The 18012-nt window shown below is 53.0% G+C and overlaps 1 protein-coding gene across 6 annotated transcripts in view; it reads left to right on the forward strand.

Moving 5' to 3' along the window:
- Nucleotides 1–6207: 6207 nt before the first annotated feature.
- Nucleotides 6208–18012, forward strand: part of CCDC85A (coiled-coil domain containing 85A) — a 147420-nt gene continuing 135615 nt past the window's right edge. For all 6 annotated transcript variants that reach the window (XM_087823573.1, XM_087823574.1, XM_087823575.1 and 3 more), the window contains exons 1-2: nt 6208–6546; nt 15362–16295. In XM_087823573.1, the coding sequence (XP_087679699.1) occupies nt 6292–6546; nt 15362–16295 (1189 nt within the window). In that variant the 5' untranslated portion in view covers nt 6208–6291. The remainder of the gene's footprint in view (nt 6547–15361; nt 16296–18012) is intronic.

Raw genomic sequence — 18012 nt, forward strand, 5'->3', positions numbered from 1 at the left:
GTGAGTCTGGCCTGAGCCTCGGACTCCGAAGGCCTGTCCCATAGGGATTCAGTGAGGCCACATGCTCGCCCACGACAGTTCTTGTCCGGTCACAGTGTGGCCATGGTACTTTGAAAGGTTCTATTTGGAAAGACAATGAGTGTACCTCAACTTCTGCTGTGTCATTTATCATTTTTATATATGAGGGCATATTATAACCCAAATCCCAGGTGAGATTAATGCTGCCAAGGAGATTGTTTGCCTGCTGAAGAGCAGTCTTCCTAATCAAACTTGCAAAGCCTCAGGGCAGCCGATTTTTGCGTCAGGTGAAAAGCAATCATAATGAGCGAATGTGTGAAGAGGCGTATTCACTTGTGAGACACTTGGCTATGTCTGTGTCAGGCAGCTGAGCAAAGGGACTGAAGGCTTCCAGGTCCTGTGGGGGTGGGTCCGCGGGGGGCAGGGGAGGCCAGTTCCCCTGGAATCTGCCTCACAGCCCAGACCTGGTAGGCAGTTTCTGCTTTTAGCACTTCCTTCCTTCCTTGACCCCAGGGCTTCTCACTTCAAGTGACCAGGGCAGGCAGGCAGGAAAGTGGACTTCTGGCTGTTTGTGATCTGCACCTTTCCCATTGAGCCATCTCGTCAGGGGGTGGCTTTTTTTCCCTGCTTTTCCTGAGTTCACACCAGAATCGGGGCACCCCAGAGGCCGAGCTTCAGATGCCCTGAGCAGCCTCTGCTGTGCTCCTACAGCACCTGCCAGGTGTGGCGGAGGGGTCACCGATGAATGGCACAGGTCCCTGCCCTCCAGAGAGAAAAACTCAGTAGGTATCCAGCTAGCTATGAAAGAAGGAAGGCTGTGATAACGACAGCAATACAGATAAGAAGGGAGCGCTTTGTTATAAATGGTGCTGTATTAGCTTCCTGTTGTGGCCACAAAGTTAGTGGCTTAAAACAACAGAAATTTATTTTCTCACAGGAGGCCAGAAACCTGAAACGCGTCATACGGGACTAAAACCAAGGTGCTGGAAGGGCTGTGCTTCCTCCAAAGGCCCTAAGGAGAAGCCGCTCCTTGACCCTCCCAGTCTCCAGGGCTGCCAGCATCCCTTCACCCGTGGCCTCGTCATGCCAGTCCCTGCCTCTGTGGCCGCACCGCCTTCTCTCTGAGGAAGCCCCTCTGCCTCCCTCCTGTGAGCACAGATGTGAGTGCAGCTAAGCCCCACTGGCATAAGGCAGGGTGACGGTTCTAGCTCATGGTCCTTAATGTAACCACGTCGGCAAAGCCCTTCCCTGCTGAATAAGGTGGACTCACAGATTCCAGGGGCCAGCCCTGGCTATCTTCTGGGGTCACCATTTGGGTGCCACCCTCCCCCTTCCACTCCCTCCCCCAGTCACATACAGCTGGAATGTCCCGTATGGTAGCCCCTGGCTGCATGCTCTTAGAGGGGAGAGTGGTTATACTTCAGGGTGCAGGTCTTCGGGTTGCCTGGGGTAACCCTGTGAGGGGCCCAGGCCAAAGGAACAGCAGCTACCCAGGGCTGGCTCTTCTCCCTGTGAAGTGTGGGAGCAGAGGAGGGGGAGCAGGCAGGCAGATGTCTCTGGAAGCTTCGTCAGAGATGGAATATACCCTCAGATGTACCCCATTCCACTGGCAAAGCGAGTCTCGTGGCCAAGCACAGTGCCGTCAGGGAGGGGGTTACACTCTGCCCCTTGTGGGAGTTAGGGCAAGTCGCGTGCCAAAGGGGTATGAATTATACAGAGAAGTTTGTGAAGAATTATGAGCCATGATTCTACCTTGGCTTTTTCGATAGTTCACTTGCATAGCTGTGTGGAAAGCAGATTTGAGAGAGGAGATGATGGAGTCAGAAGGACCAGCCGGGAGGGTCAGGTGAGACCTGGTGGGAACCTGGGCTAGGCAAGAGTGAGCTGCAAAGGAACAGTTAGTTCAAAGCAACACGTGAGCTAAACCCACCGGGGCTTAATGACTGAGTCATTTACGGCAGGTTTTAGACACCTCCATTCACGGTACACAGAGTCCACTGTTAAGGCTTGCACGCCAAACTGTCAGTTGCTTATCCAATATCTATTTTCTTGTTTTTATCAAAACAACTCTGAATTTATTTGTGGCGTTAATGTGCTTAATTAAATTTTTTTTTTCCTGCCCAGCCGGCGTGGCTCAGCGGTTGAGCATCGGCCCAGGATCCAGGAGATCGCAATTTGATTCCTGGTCAGGGCATGTGCCCGGGTTGCGGGCTCCATCTCGTCAGGGGCGTGCGGGAGGCAGCGGATCGATGATGGCTGTCTCATCATTGATGTTTCTGTCTCTCTCTCCCTCTCCCTTCCTTTCTCTGAAATCAATAAAGATATATTTAAAAAAATATTTTTTTCCCCTAGCTCCCCTGGCAGCTGGGAGGTGGTCATATGGCAAGCCCTGGATAGAATGAGATTCACTAGGTCGTCCTACCAGAGACACTTTTCATAGGGGCATTGCCTTTTACCATCTGCTCCCCTCTCTTCCTGCCTCAAGTGTAGATGGCTGGCTGGAGCCCCAGCAGCTATTTTGTGGCCAGGAGGCAACTATGTTAAAGATGGCTGAGCAGAGAAAAGGAGCCTAAGTCTTTGACAACATCATAAAGACACCATACCAGCCCTCAATGGCCCGGCCCGCTTTAGATCAGTTATGTGAAAGAAAAGAAATGCCCTCTTTTTAAGTGTCTGTTTTTTGTTAATAGCCAAGTGATGTTCCTGTCACTACACACGACCTTAGCAACATAAAGAAATGTTATTTATTTAATAATTATCCTGACCAATGACCAACATTAGAAACTGTGGCGACTAATATAAATTAATATTTTTCCTCCCACCTTCCAAGTTCTTCTAGCTGGGCTAATAATCAGATTAACAGACAGATTAACGGGAAAAAAATCAAATTTTAATACATGTGCATGGCACATTCACATATACATGAAAATCCCAAAGGCAGTGAGGCAACATTTAATATACATGACATTTTGGACAAAGGACAGAAGTGTGTGTGTGTGTGTGGGGGGGGTATCGGGGGATGGGGGTCCTAAATTTCAGAAGCGAGAATGGGCGATTTACAGGTAGTGAGGAAGAGTGGGCCGTCATGGCAGACGCATTCTTGCTGGGCAGCTTAGAAACAGTGGGACACAGGGATAGCAAGGAACGGCCCCAGCCTCAAGCCCTCTTCTAATTCAAAGTAGGCTAAGGGAACATGCTAGTTTTTCTATCTGCATCTCTTAGGCAGGAAAGGGAGGGACAAATGTCCTTTGAGTGTTGGTGTTTTTTGTTTTTTTTAAATGAGTCTTTTGTTTCTTAATAAACAGTTTAAGATCAATATCCCAAAAGGCAAAACTTTTAGTCTCTTTCAAAACATTAAAACCTCATCAAGGTGACCTTGTGCAACAGTAAGCAGCTGCTGGTGTATATAAATCTGTGGAGAAATTTTTCTTCTGTTTCTTTCTTCCGTGTCCTCCCAACACAAGCCCAATTCCTCTTCTCAGCCATCCCTCTGCCTCATCATATCTACTTAGGTGTTAACTCATCTGAGAGAGCAGCCAAGGGGCTGAATGTTCTGAGTTAGAATAGGACCCTTGAAGAACAAACCTGTGATGGAGAAAAAAGCCACCGAAACAACAACAAAAAACAGAACAGATGTAGAGATTGCTATTTCCGGACAAGGAACTGCCCAAATGTAGTATCAGTAATGATAAACTTGCATTTCTGCAGGTGACTTGATAAAGCACTCCTTGTGCATTATGTCATTAGCTGCCTGAGGTTAGACGATTTGTTCAAAGAGAAGACCTAACAAGTGACAGAGATGGGACTCAAATTTTCCTGACTTATATTTTCCCTTCTCGTGCCAAAAGTGGTCTTAGGAACTGTGTTGAGGAGAGTCTTCTGTGTACAGGACAGAGAGGGAGGAATCACAGAAATACTGCGCTGGATATAAACAGGAAAGGAAGACTCCATTGCAGTGGGGGAGAGAGAGACCGAATTTAACTTTCCTGACATAAAAAGGCAGGCGGGTTCTTAAGCCCTGAGGTGAGCTATTGGGAAATACTGGAGGGCTCTGGGAGTAGGAGGAGTTGGTCGGTGTGCTCAGGCTTTCCACGTTCGCGGAGCAGCTCTCTTAGAAGTTAGGCTTCTACCCTCCCAGACAGACTGGGATACGGTGGCCTTATCTTTCTTGATGGTTCCATTTCAAAGGGATGGCTTCCCTGTCTTTGAGAAACATCCCTGGGTGGTATAACTGGTGAGAAGCTGGGAGATTTACATCTCAAGAACTGAGAAAAAATTTAGAATGGAAAGTTCTCTAAAGTAAATGCTGTAAGAAAAGGGCGATCAGGGACCCATAGCCAGGAAGAAACCTGCCTAAAGTCTAGTCAAGCTGAGGGGGAACTCCAAGGCTATCTAGCTCAGAGGGGGCCTTTCCTTACTCTCAGGGAAGCCAGGTCTCAGAAGTTCCCAACTGATCATCTCCTAACAAGTGGCAGCTTTATCAGGGACACACATTGACTAGCTGGTGGAGGGACTCTAATTTAAGTGTTCATCCAGGTGGAGACAATTCCCTCTGCACCCTAGTTTCATGAAGACCCGTGGAGGTAAATCCTTGCAGTTTTCTGGCTCTCTCCACCCTGGAGAGGAGTGCGTTCACCTAAGTGACATGCCCAGGACCAAATATATCCAGTTCTTTAGGCAAAAAATGTTTTCAGCTCAGAGATGATTCCATGCAACGTCACAAGAGGGTAGAATGGGGAGGGTGGAAGGGACTCTTGTAGCCCCAAGATAGAACCCAGGGACACAGGGCACCCCCTTTTCAGAAATTACCATCATAAAGAGCTGAACCCAGAGCCCGCAGCACAGAGGAAAATGGAAATCTCCTTGGCTGCCATTTCAGCTTGCCTACCGCGATGCTTTGCTCAGAGGGGAGGCGACCTGACCTTAAAATCCAGGCCTCAGGAAGTGGGAGATGAAGGTATTTTATTTTCCCCTTAAGGCTCTGATGTGTTTCATGTAAAAAATTTTAAAGATCCAGTTCCTCCCCCTGAAGCCCCTTAGCAAAGTAGTGGAGTTTTAGAAAAGACAAAGGCCTGGGGGTGGGTGGTCCCTGAAGAGCGTTGCCCTGAAGCCTCTCTTTCCTTTTTTCAGAGCATGAGAATTTTTTAAAACGTTCCTTACTTCTCCAGCGTCACCGCCAACCCCTTTTCCCCCAGAGATCTCTTCTTTCATTCTCCAAAGAGACCGTTACCCCTCAGGTCCTGGTACCCATTTTTCCTGAACCCCAATCCCTCCAAACACCAAGCCGCTCTCGTTTTGGCCAGGAGCTGTTTCCCCTGCCTGGGGCCAACCTGGTGTGCGGAGCAGAGGGCGCCTCTTCGGCCACACGGTGGCGCTCGCGAGCCTCCCAACGTGCCGCGCACTCGCCGCCCTACCCGCCCGTCCGCGTCCCAGCGCCGGAGGAGCCGCGCCCCCGACCTTCCCCGGCGGGACAGCGGAGAGCGCGCCTCGGGAGCCGGGGATGCTGTAGAGCGGCTGCGGGGTCCGGCCGGCGCGGGAGGCACAGCTGGCTGCGGACGACCCCGGGTCCAGGCTCCTCCTCCTGCCGGTCCAGCCCCCCCAGACCGCCCCCACCCCGTTCCCCCCACGGCTCGTCTCTGCGAATCCAAGGCTTCCCCAGGCAGCCGGGGAGCGGCGGCGGGCGCAGCTGAGGCGACCGCAGGAGCGCAGTCGGCCGGCCGCCAAGCCTTCGGGCACCAGCGGCGGCGTCGCCGGAACAGCCCCAGAGGCGCCGCGGAGTCCGACGCGCCCTTGCCCGCCGAGGAGAGGGGAGAAGCCGCGGGCCGCCGCTAGGCAAGGGGAGGAGAGCGCACGCGTGTGTGCGCCGGAGTGCGGCGGGCGACAGCCTCAAATCAGGGCGGAGGAGAGGACGGGGCAACCGGGGTGCGGCCCCTCGGCGCCCCCTCTGCACCCCACTGTCCCCGAGGTCCTCCCGCGGCGGCGCCAGCGCCTCAGCGCCCCTCACCATGGACTTGCGCGGAGTTGGGACGCGCCTCGGCCGCGGCGCGCGGGCGGCTGCCCGGCCCCGGGGGTGCGCGGGCGCGCGCACGGGGATGGCGAGGTAGGATGGCCGCCCAGCGCGACCCTTGTCGCCCCAGCCCAGCGGCCCCCGGGCGGTGCCGCTGACTCGCCGGAGCGCACAGGGGTGTGGGCGGAGGCGGCCCCGCCGCGCCCGCGCCTTTGGGTGTCGCTTTGCCTCTCGCACCCACTCGCACCTGCCACCGCGCGGATATCATGTCGAAGGCGGCCGGGAGCGGAGCGGCGGCGGCGGAAAGTTGTCCCGCGGCCCCTGCGGGCCCACCCGCGGCCGTGGAGGACCTGTCCAAAGTGTCGGACGAGGAGCTGCTGCAGTGGAGCAAGGAGGAGCTGATCCGCAGCCTGCGGCGCGCCGAGGCCGAGAAGGTGAGCGCGATGCTGGACCACAGCAACCTCATCCGCGAGGTGAACCGCCGCCTGCAGCTGCACCTCGGCGAGATCCGCGGGCTCAAGGTGAGCGGGCGGGCGGGGCCAACTTTCCCTCCCTCCGTCAACAGGTGACCCTCCCCCGTCTCCAGGGCGGCACCCCCTCTTGCCCACGCCTGCCCTTTGGAAACTTTTGTGAACTCTGGGGGCGTCGGGCTCCCTACTCTTTCCCATCCGGGACGCCCGGCGTCGAGCTCCCTCCCGGGTGCTCCGCGGCCTCGGAGGCGGGAGGAGCGCGCGCCCCGGAGGCGGAGAGGTTGCGAGGGCGGTGGGCGCGCGGCGGCTTTCCTTTCCGAGGGAGCCGGGGTGCCGGCTGCGCCCCGCGGGGGGAAGGCGCGCGAGGGAGCGCGGCCGGGCCGTCTTCGCCCTTGGGGATCGGGGCTACGAAACTGCTGCTCCGGCGCCGCGACTGCCCCGGAGGGCGGCGGGCGAGCACAGGGCGCCGGCGCCCGGGAGAGGGGCTGGCGGGGCGTCCTGGGAGACGCTGCGGGCGCCACCCTCGGAGCCGGCCTCCGCCCCCGGCCCCGAGGCGCTTCTGCTCTGCCTCCGCCCTCTCTGCCCGCCCCGCGCCCGCCTGCGCCCCGGAGTCCGACGGCGACTCTGGAGTGGCCGCCCCCTCCCCTCCCGTCCCCTCCCCACCCCCCTGATTTTAATTCCAGCTCCCGCGGTGCGAGCACAAAAGGACTCAGCATGGGAGGCGCAGGGTTTTGAAAGGGCACCCCGAGTGGCAGTCGGGATGCTTGCTTTATGAGCCAGCCCTCCCGCTTTGCTGCGAGGGAAAAGAGAAGCAGCGCCCTGGCCCCCAACTTTCTTTTCTCCGGGGAGAGCCCCGCGCGTGCGAGCCCGGAGCCCCCGGCTGCCGCTCCCCGGGGGCCCGCAGGAGCCATCCTGCGGGCGTGCACCCCAACTTCCTCGCCTCGCCCCGCGGGTGCCTCCTGGTATTCCTTCCTCTCATTGTCTGCTTTTGTTTATAGGAAGCCAGACACAAACGCAATCACTGCAGGGACCTCAGGGAGCGAATTCCCGCAGGCACAGGCCGTTCCCTCCCCTGTCCCCTCCCCTGTCCCCGCCCACCCGCCGCTCGCGCGGTGGACACGTTCTGCGCTGCCTGCGGCTCCAGCCCGGGGCCCCGGGGCCCTCAGGAGAGGGCGGAGCCGAATGCCAGGTGCTCGCGGGGTGCGGGGCCCAATCCAGGAGGAGCAGGCCCTCCCCTGACGCCCCAAACCACTGACATGTACTCCTTAGAGGGGGTGCCGTTAGGAAGACAGTGAGAAAACCCCCAAGGCTTACTCTTTCCTTCAGCCTAGTTCATCACTAACGGCGTATTTATTAAGTACCAGACTCTGGTGGGATTAGACAAGCGAGTGTAGTGGGTAGATCCTCTCAGAGGTGGGTTTATATCTAGAACCCTCATTTGCCAGGAGGGTGAGCTTGGGTAGTTAATGTCTTAGAGCCTCATTTTACTCATCAATAAAATGCAACAATAATAACCATCTCCAGACATCAGAAGTACAACTAAACTACAGAAGAACCACCCTTCAGAACGCCCGAAATCTAGCTGAGTGGAAGCCCTACAGCTAAGGGTTTAAAGAAGAAACCACACTGAGGCTGGTAGGAGGGGCGGAGACTTGCACAGGCTCCTCCCACACCCAGGTGTGACGGGTAAAAACCAGGAGGGACAGCTTGGCTTCAGAGGTACCCGGAGGAGAGGAGGTTCCACATCAGCCCTCCCAGCCCAGGGTACCGGTGCTGGGAAGAGAGGTCCTCATAACTTCTGGCTGTAAAACCCAGCAGGGATTGTGGCTGACTGAGAAGGAAGGCTGCTGGAGTCCCAGGCAGTTCCTCTTAAAAGACCCGCAACAGGGATTTACTGGGATTCACTGCCTTTGGGCTCCAGCCCTGGGGCAGCAGCTCGAAAGGCCCCAGGAACATACTGCGAGGAACTGAATTGTCTGGCATCCGGGTGAGAGCTGGAGGGACAGCTTTCTCCCAGACAGGAGCCATTGTCCCTTTTCTGAGTCCTCCCCCAACACAGCCAGCAGGTGGGTGCCATATCTGAGTCTCTATCAACCTGGCCATCACTGTTCACCCTGCCCTGGTGATTTCCTGAGACCCTGCCCCATCAACTTTGGGCCCATCCAAGCTGTTTCCAGTGGTTTTCCCACGTGAATGGCCTGTCTTGGCTCATGTTTCAGACTTTACTAAAATTTCTCAAAAAAGGAGCATCTGGCCTCGGCGTGCCCCGTACCACTTGCTAAGTGGCCCCAGGACTGGCACAATTGGCAGTAGGGCTTGGTTCGCAGCTTGGCCTCCCCTGGGCAACTCCAAACCCAGTAAAAGTAGCAGCCATCTGCAATCTTTGTAGCTCATGCAGGGTGGCCCCGGGCAGAACACAGGTAGTGGTTGACCTTGGCCTGAACCTCCTGGGAGGCCCCAGAGCCAGTACACCTGGTTGACAGCATCAGACACACCTAAGCACCACACAACCACCTCCACAAATGACACACTCAAGGGGTGGACTCAGTGGGCACAAACCCCACTGAAGTAAGTCCTGCTTCTTGGGCCCCTGCACAGCTGATCCTCTACCGTAGTTGCAGCCAGTTCTTGCAGCTGGGGGTAAATACTTCCCCTTGAGGTGCCAAGAGCAATCAAGGCTCAACTACAGCAGGAGGGTGTACACAACCCACATGGAAAGCACGCCTGAAATGCCCAGCTCGGGTGAATGGGGAGGCTGTGCCACTGGACCCTACAAGACACCTACTTCATTAGGCCACTCTCCGAAGCCCAGGAGACATGGCAGCTCTACATAATACATAGAAAGAAACACAGGTAGGCTGTCAAAATGAAGAGACAAAAAAATGTCCCTTATGAAAGAACAGAACAAAACTCCAGAAAAAGAAATAAACAAAATAGAGACAAGCAATCTGCTAGATGCAGGGTTCAAAACACTGGTTATAAGGATGCTCCATGAACTTAGGGGAAGAGTAAATGAACTTAGTGGGAACTTCAACAGCATAAAATAGTACATGGAAATCATAAAAAAAAACAGAAAGGAAGGCTACACTAACTGAAATGAAGAGTAATTTATAGAGAATCAACAGTAGAGTAGATGAAGCTGAGAATCAGAACAGCAATTTGGAACATAAGAAAGCAAAAAAACACCCAATCAGAACAGCAAAAAGGAAAAAACAAAAAAGAGGATATGGTAAAGAGCCTCTGGGACATCTTCAAGCGTTCCAGCATTTGCATCATGGAGTGCTGGAAGGAGAAGAGAGAGGGCAAGAAATTTAAAAACTATTTAAAAAAATAATGATGGCAAACTTTCCTAACCTGGTGAAGGAAATAGATATAAAAGTCCAGGAAGCACAGACAGTCGCAAACAAGAGGAACCCAAAGAGACCCGTACCAAGACACACCATAATTAAAATGCAAAAGGTTAAAGACAGAATCTTAAAAGCAGCAAGAGAAAAGCAGTTAGTTACCTACAAGGGAGCTTCCCTAAGACTGTCAGATGATTTCTCAACCGAAACTGCAGGCCAGAAGGGATTGGCTAGAAATGTTCAAAGTGATAAAAAGCAGGGACCTACAACCAAGATGACTCTACCCAGCAAAGCTATCATTGAGAGTCAAAGGATAGGTAGAGAGCTTCTCAGACAAGGAAAAGCTAAGGGAGTTCATCACCAGTACTACATGAAATGTTAAAAGGTCTTCTAGAAGAAGGAAAAATATGAACAAAAAATGGCAATAAATACATATCTATCAACAAGTGATTTTAAAAAACAAAGTAAATGAACAAGCAGAACAGAAACAGAGTCATAGATACAGAGAACATTTTGACAGTTGCCAGATGAGACGGGGGTTGGAGGGCTGGGTGACTTGGGAGAGTTTTAAATTAATTAGTCAATTAATAGTATGGAGCATTGGCATTAAAAGACTTCCCAGCCCACCTCCTCATCAAGTTCAGAAGTGATGGGTTCTGGTTACTTTCTGACACAGCCTTTATTCTTCCTTTCCATCGTCCCTGGACATGTGCAAGGTGGTATCTCCAAGACCTATAACCTACCTCTAGCACACAGTTTTAGACCCCACTGAGAGGCCAATCTTCTCCCTTCTCTTCATCATCTCAACTCAGAGCTTCCTTGGACACCATAGTGATCTCTAAATGCAGTTGGCTGAATATTTCCGGAAGGAAGGGATTTTTTTTTTTGCCTTTGATGGTTTCGGATTCTCAACTGAGGACTGTAAATTTAGGGTAATTAAGGCCATAACACTTCTTCTTTTTTATGCCCTATGTGAGCTGTCTTTGAAATTGGGTCTAAATATTTTCAAGGCTCCTCGGTGGTACTGTAGCTGTAGACATGGGGAGATGGGAGCATCAGTTCTTTTTCTCTGAGGGGCCTGTGACTCTGTCCAGCCACTGGCTGACTTATTTGTGTTTAACCATTTGGGAGGCAGTGCAATGTGGGCAGTGGAAAGACAAAGGATTCGAGTCTGGCAATTTGGGTAGCGTGGGCAAACTTAACTGCTAAGCCTCCATATTCTCATCTGCAAACCAGGGAGATTGATATACAGGTGAGGAAACACCAGTGAGGTTGAATAGCTTTCTCAAGGTCATTCAGATATAAATGTTCAAAATAGACTGCCTTTCTTTTCTTTTGGCTGGTTGACATTCTCTGGAATGTGTGGTCCTGAAAGGGGTGGAGAAAGGGGACTTAGGGTGCTGATGTTACAAGGTAGGGATTCCTGAGAACCATGTCCGTGCATTGCTGACCACGTACCAACACTCAGGCTACCCTGACTTGGAATTTTAGGAGGTGGGGGTGGGTTTGGGGGAACTGGATCTCTGCAGCACATTAATTTTCCTCCTCACTCCCCAACACATCAATTTCCCATGCTGCAGCGATGAAAACTAACAAAACAATTCTTCTTTAACTACAGATACAGCACTTGAGAGTCTTATGAAAAAAATTTTTGGTTGTATGCTATGAGATGGTTTAATCTTTTAAAAGGCCACTTTAAACAGAAGGATAACATCTGGTGGCTTGTGGCAATGTCAAAAGGACACTTAGCATTTGGGGAAAGGAAAAAAAAAAAGCCCAAGTCTTCATGTGGCAGATTTGAAGAAGCTGGCTCACAAGGTTATTATCAAGCTGGTTGCTTAGCTGTTCATCAAAAGCAAAGGAAATAGCTCAGAATTGGAGAGCAAATACTATTCCCAAGAAAACCAGTAATAGGAAGGAGCTGTGATAGAGGAAAGTGAATGGGCCAGTACCCATCCCTTTCTCCCCGACTGGAATTCTGAGAAGCATTTGGTCCACTCCATTTGGAAAGGGCATTAACTCCTTGACGCCCGCAGTTGTACAAGTCTTGTTTACTTCCTAGTTCTGGAGAAATCAGGAAGTTGTAGGATAGCCAGAGGGAAGGATTTCCAGATGGAAGTTTAGTTAGATGAAGAAAACATGACGTGAACTTTCTATGAAGTGCCAGGATTGAACTAAATGTGGAGTACTTTTTGAAGCTTAGTAAGGTTGATTTTGTTTAGTATTATTTTCTCAGAATATCCACAGCTTCTGATTTCCCCTAAAAGCATCAGTGTCAAGGGATAATTTATTTTATTACTGTAGACTCCAAATAGCAGGGGCTTGCTGCAAACAATAATAAGAAATCCTTGCTCAGTAGCTAGACCACAGGCCTAGGGCTTTAAAGGGTTGGTCAGTTCACTCTATGCAAATCACAATCCCAGGTGTGTCAAATGTGCAAAGAAGGATTTTGGGATGGACTCTGCCCTCCAGAAGCTATCTACATTTGAAAAGAAACAAAATGATGCCCAGTGCATGCTCTAGCTAGTATGTCTTACAGGCAGTAAGCAGAGAGTGGGGAAATTATGTCATTCATTCATTCATTCATTCATTCATTCATTCATGCCTGGTGCTGCTGTACTCCAGGTGTCGTTCTATGGCTGGGGGAGTCTTCTAAGGAATCTGTTCTCTTATAAGTTCATATAAAGGAGAAGATAATATTTCCTAGTTGGAAAACTGGACAAAATCAGGGTTCAGAATTAGCAGACATAAAGGAAGCTAAAGGTGGGCAGGCAGGAGAAATCCTTTCCGGCCTGGCCAAGGGCTTATTCATTTCCCTGGCAAAGGGACTGTGATGTGCAGGCTGTAAAAGGGTTGATATGCGGGAGAGAGAGAACCTGCAGGGAGTGTTTCTGGAGATCAGTCTGGACAAAGAGACCTTGCACTGGAGGGGGTGAGGGAATGGGGCAGGCCAAGGGGCAGAGGCAGACCAAGACAGGGAGGCCGGTGAGAGCGTTTGGAAATGCCAGGCCTGAGGTCAGAAAGCTGCTGCGAGAAGCAAAGGAATAGCCCGGTGTTAGAGACAAGGAAACGGGTGTCGGCGATGCCAAGAGTCGGCGTGGAGGTGCACGCTGCGCTGCACACACCTTCTTCCTCCGCCGTGAGCATCACTCCCAGCTTTGGCCTCGTGCCGTTAGGAGGTGTGCAGGGTGTGGGTGGCAGATGTTTTCTAGTTTATTTTTCTAGTCAGTAGCAGGGGAAGTGTTGAAGTCAACCTGAGTTTAAGAGAATTAAGTCCTCTCTCCGAGTACCTCTAGTTCTAGATTGGAGTCACAGGACCAGAGGTTTTCAAGGGAAAAACCTGCTTTTTTGTAAAGCAGGGGTACTCTTAGGTAGTCGCCCCTGTTTCACCCCCACCAAACCATGGTGCTTCAAGAAACAGTTACCCCTTTTACTGTATATGTGAATGGAGCATAAATGGGGCTTCTCAATTAATTTTTAAAATTCCTTGGTTTCAGGTACCTACAGTGGGGTGCAGTGTTCTGGATACACAGGGGTGAACAGAATAGACAGTGGCGGGGTCTCTACTCTCAGGACTAGTCTCATGAGGATGGAGACGTGACTCATAGCCACACTCAGCCACATGTCACCAACCATACGTGACTGCCAGTTGTAGTAAGTGCAGCAGATGCGAAGTCTAAGGGGGCAACGGGAGAACACAGAAGGGGACTTCCTTCGGATTGGGGGTGGTGGTCGGGGACAGCTTCTGTGGGGAAGTAACAAAGTAAGACCTGAAGGTTGTGTAGAAGGCTGAGGGAAAGCATTTCAAGTGAAGAGGGGAAGGGCTTGTCCCTTGAGGCCCTGAAACAAGGCCAGTGGTGGTGGGGCCCAGTGCGTGATGGGAAGGGGACCTTCTCCCCTTCTCCACGGCTGCCAGGCGTCCAGGCCACCGGCGTCTCCCTCTGCCTGGACTAGCCTAGGGGCCTCCTGGCTGGCCTCTGGGCTTCCACCTTATCCTGTCTCCTTCCCTTCTCTCCAACCCCTGCCCACCAGCTGACCTATTTTTCACACAAAACTATGGTGATTCTTTACGAAATGAATCAGACCATGTCACTCCTCTATCCCACAGTCCGAAGTCCTTTCCTGGGCTGGCCAGGCCCTGTAGTACCTGGCCCCTGACACCTTTCAGGCCTCTGCCCTCCTTGCTCACCTTACTTTTGGCACGCTGGCCTCACTGCCGCTCGAGCCACACTTGTCTCTAGGGCTTTTATGCTTGACCTTCTCTCTTCCTGGGATCATCTCTCAAATGTTTGCGCCTTTATTTCGCTCAGGTCTTCGCTGAAATGCTTTCCTTCTCTGCAGAGGTGCCTTCTCTTAAAAAAAAAAAAATAGTTTTTTAATCTACTTTAGTTTTCTTCCCAGCACTTTTCACAATGTTCTGTCTTTGCTTTTTGCGAATCGTTCCCACGAGAATGAAAGCTGTAGGAATTCAGAGTCATTGCTGTGTCCAGTGGTGTATCCCTAACATCTGGACTGGTATCTGGCACATAATAGGTGCTTACTAAATATTTGTCAAGGAAGCAGTGACTCCCCCTTCATGTTGGAGAAGTAGGTGGGGCCAGAGTATTGGGGGCCTCCTGAGACTTGAAGGATTTTACGCTTTATTCTGAGGGCAGTGAGACGCTGTTAAGGGTTTTGAGCACGGGAGTGATGAGATGAATTTTGGAATTAGATTTCAGAAGACTCCTTTGGCGCAGGAGTGGAAGGCGAGGGAGAAGGAGGCGCCAGGCATAACTACAGGTTCTAATCAAGAGCAACAGGGTGGGGGGAGGTGGCGTCTGCCGAGAGGTGCAGTTTGGGGAGGGGAGTTTGAATATCACCCCAGAGCTCAGCATTGCTTCCTTTCCTGGGAGATGCCTGGAGATGAGCAGGGGCTGTGGCCAGCGGGGGCCGGATGTGCGGGACTGAAATGCCACTAGGGGGCAATTGTGCGGTTCCCTCTGGCGGGGGAGTAGGGGCTGGAAGCCTAGGCAGAGCTTGTTTGTGCCGATGAAGGCCTTCTAAGCATTGCACAGTCACAGTGGCCGTCTTTCATCCCTGAGGGTGGGGGACAGGGCAGTGTTTTGTTGTGGTGGGGTTGTTTGTTTGTTTGTTTGTTTACCGATTTCCTGTTAACAGGCTGCTCCCTGTATAGCTAATGGTTGACCTTGGACAAGACACACTTGGAGAGGCCTAGTTTTCTCTCCTGTAAAAGAAACATAACAATCATCGTCCCCCAATACCTCCTAAGTGTTTTGGAGAAAATGAGATGGGATAACACACAGAAAGCCTCAGGCAGGGAGCCTAACCAGGACCTGCCATCTTTATTTTTATGGGCAGCTGCAAACCTGGAGCTTCCTCTCCCCTTCTCTCTCCTCCCGCAGCAATGAAGGGACCTCGCCAGTGCCAGGCTCCCTCGCTCCTGGGGTCTAATCCCGGGGAAGCCCCGCGGGGACCGGAGACAAAACCAGACCCAGCCTAAGTGTCCGTCTGTCTCTTTCCAGGATATCAACCAGAAGCTCCAGGAGGACAACCAGGAGCTGAGGGACCTCTGCTGTTTCCTGGATGACGACCGGCAGAAGGGCAAGCGGGTGTCGCGCGAGTGGCAGCGGCTGGGCCGCTTCACGGCCGGCGTGATGCACAAGGAGGTGGCCTTGTACCTGCAGAAGCTGAAGGAGCTGGAGGTGAGGCAGGAGGAGGTGGTGAAGGAGAACATGGAGCTCAAGGAGCTCTGCGTGCTGCTGGACGAGGAGAAGGGCGCGGGCTGCGCGGGCAGCCGCTGCTCCATCGACAGCCAGGCCAGCCTGTGCCCGCTCGGCGCCGCCCCCGCGCCCTGCGTGCGGGACGTGGGCGACGGCAGCAGCACCTCCAGCGCGGGCAGCACCGACAGCCCCGACCACCCCAAGCAGCACGCGGGCGGCAGCCCCGAGCGCCTGCAGGCGGCGCGGCCGGAGGGCAGCCCCGAGCGCGCCAAGCCCGGCGGCGCCAGCCCCGAGCCCCTCGCCAAGCCGCGCGCCGCGGGCCTCGCCGACCACCCCAAAGCGCTGAAAGGACCCAGCCCCGAGCACCACAAACCCCGGGGCAAGGGCAGCCCCGAGCCGCAGAGGCACCCGCACCCCGGCGGCAGCCCCGAAACGCTGCCCAAGCACGTGCTGAGCGGGAGCCCCGAGCACTTCCAGCGGCACAGGCCCGGCGGCAGCCCCGAGCGCGCGCGCCACGGCGGCGGGAGCCCCGAGCACCTGCAGAAGCAGGCGCTGGGCGGGAGCCTGGAGCACCTGCCGCGGGCCAGGGGCACCAGCCCCGAGCACCTCAAGCAGCACTACGGGGGGAACGCGGACCACAAGCCCGCGGGCGGCGGCAGCAGGGAGGGGACCCTCCGCAGGCAGGCGCCCGAGGAAGCGTCGCCCCATCACCGCACCGTCTACAGCGGCATGAACGGTGGGTCGGTGCGCGGGGGCGCTCCGGGGGAGACCTGCGGGGCGAAGGGCGGTCCCGCGGGGGGGGGGGGGGGGGGCAGGCCCCGGCCGGGCGCGTTCCCGGGGTCATGCTGTGCGCTCCTCCCCCTGGACGGGCTCTCCTTCCTGCGGCGATCGGGCAGGGACGGCGGGAACAGCAATTCCTGGGACCCTGCGGGGGCTCCAGAGATAAACCGAGTCCCAGTCTGGAGGCCCCTCCATCCTGACCTGCAGCGGTTTCCCCGCCGTGCGCTCTCCCCCTGGGACTCGCTTGTGGGCCAGGCGTCCAAAAGGCTTTTGAATCCAGTTAATCATAGTTTATGTGCAGGAAGAAATGAATGTTTGTTATGAAAAACAACATCATCATTGAAAAGGAAACATGGTGTCCCCCAAACAGGCTCGAAGCTGGGGCGCCTGAATGCCTATAAATAGGCCTTACCTGACCTTGAAGGTTTTTTTCATGGTGTTGGGGGCCCTTAGCGGGAACCTGTAAATTTACTTTGCGTCTGAAATGCATCAAATGATTCCCTTATCACTCAGTCACAGCTCACCCAACCCTCCCACCAAACTCCCTGACACGTATTCTGAATAGCTTGCTCTTGGACCTTATAAGAGAAATCTTTTTTGGTGGTTTAAAGGTTCCTTTAAAAAAAGTGCAGATGTGTTTGGACGCTCTTTTGGTTTCTAAAGCATAATATCCGGTGCATTTGGTGAGGTGACTCTAAACCCAAGTTTTTAAACCTTTGGAAGAGGTTTACTTTTCTGCATCTTGGTTCTGAAACCACTTTGAACTTGAGAGGGGGAAAAAAATCATTTCTTTAAAAAACAAACAAAAAGCACACACAGTCCTTTTATGTTACCTATGGTTGAGTTGGAACTAAAATGATTGGTTTTATGGACTGTGGGCTTTTTTCATTCAAAACAGCTGAGGTTTTTCACTCTATTTGAAAGCTGCTCAGGAGTCAGTGTGCAGTCAGCTTTGAGCAGTGGTGGCTTCCAATTTTAGCAGTGACACAATGGGGTAAATTTTCAATATTGTACTTGGGGATTTACCTGTTGGATTCCATTTCACCCTAATCCTTTCCTTGTAGTGCTGAAAATCGACTCCTGAAGCTTGACTTCTAATGCATCCAATGTTCGGTTAAGTGCAAATGGAACTAGAAAGGGTGGGAAAGATAGGATGATTGGTGGTTTGTGTTGGGAGCTGGAGACAGCGAGAAGCCAATTCACCTGTTGTGTTGATGCCTCCGGGCCGGCTGGGGCTTTTAAGTTCACTGCACAGTCACTCACCCTTTCCAGGAGAGGCAGAGATGCTGCCCCTGATGCTGTGGGCAGCCTTGGCTGTGCAGTTCTCATGGGGATGAAAGCCATTTAGAAAAATGTTGGTTACATGACTACCAAAGATGGGTGATTGCCAGGAAGCTTGGCTTCAGGGGGTAATGGGTTAACAGGAAGGTGACGTTAATGACTTTTCCATTTCTTGATTACTTTTTAAAAAAAATATATCTTTATTGATTTCATAGAGAGGAAAGGAGAGGGAGAGATAGAAACATCAATGATGAGAGAGTCATTGATCGGCTGCCTCCTGCACGCCCCTGACTGGGGATTGAGCCCGCAGCCCGGGCATGTGCCCTGACTGGGAATCGAACCCCGATTGCCTGGATCCTGGGTAGATGCTCAACCGCTGAGCCACGCCCAGC

Source organism: Miniopterus natalensis, chromosome 13, assembly GCF_054644295.1.
Source record: "Miniopterus natalensis isolate mMinNat1 chromosome 13, mMinNat1.hap1, whole genome shotgun sequence".
In the NCBI taxonomy this organism is placed as follows: domain Eukaryota; kingdom Metazoa; phylum Chordata; class Mammalia; order Chiroptera; family Miniopteridae; genus Miniopterus; species Miniopterus natalensis.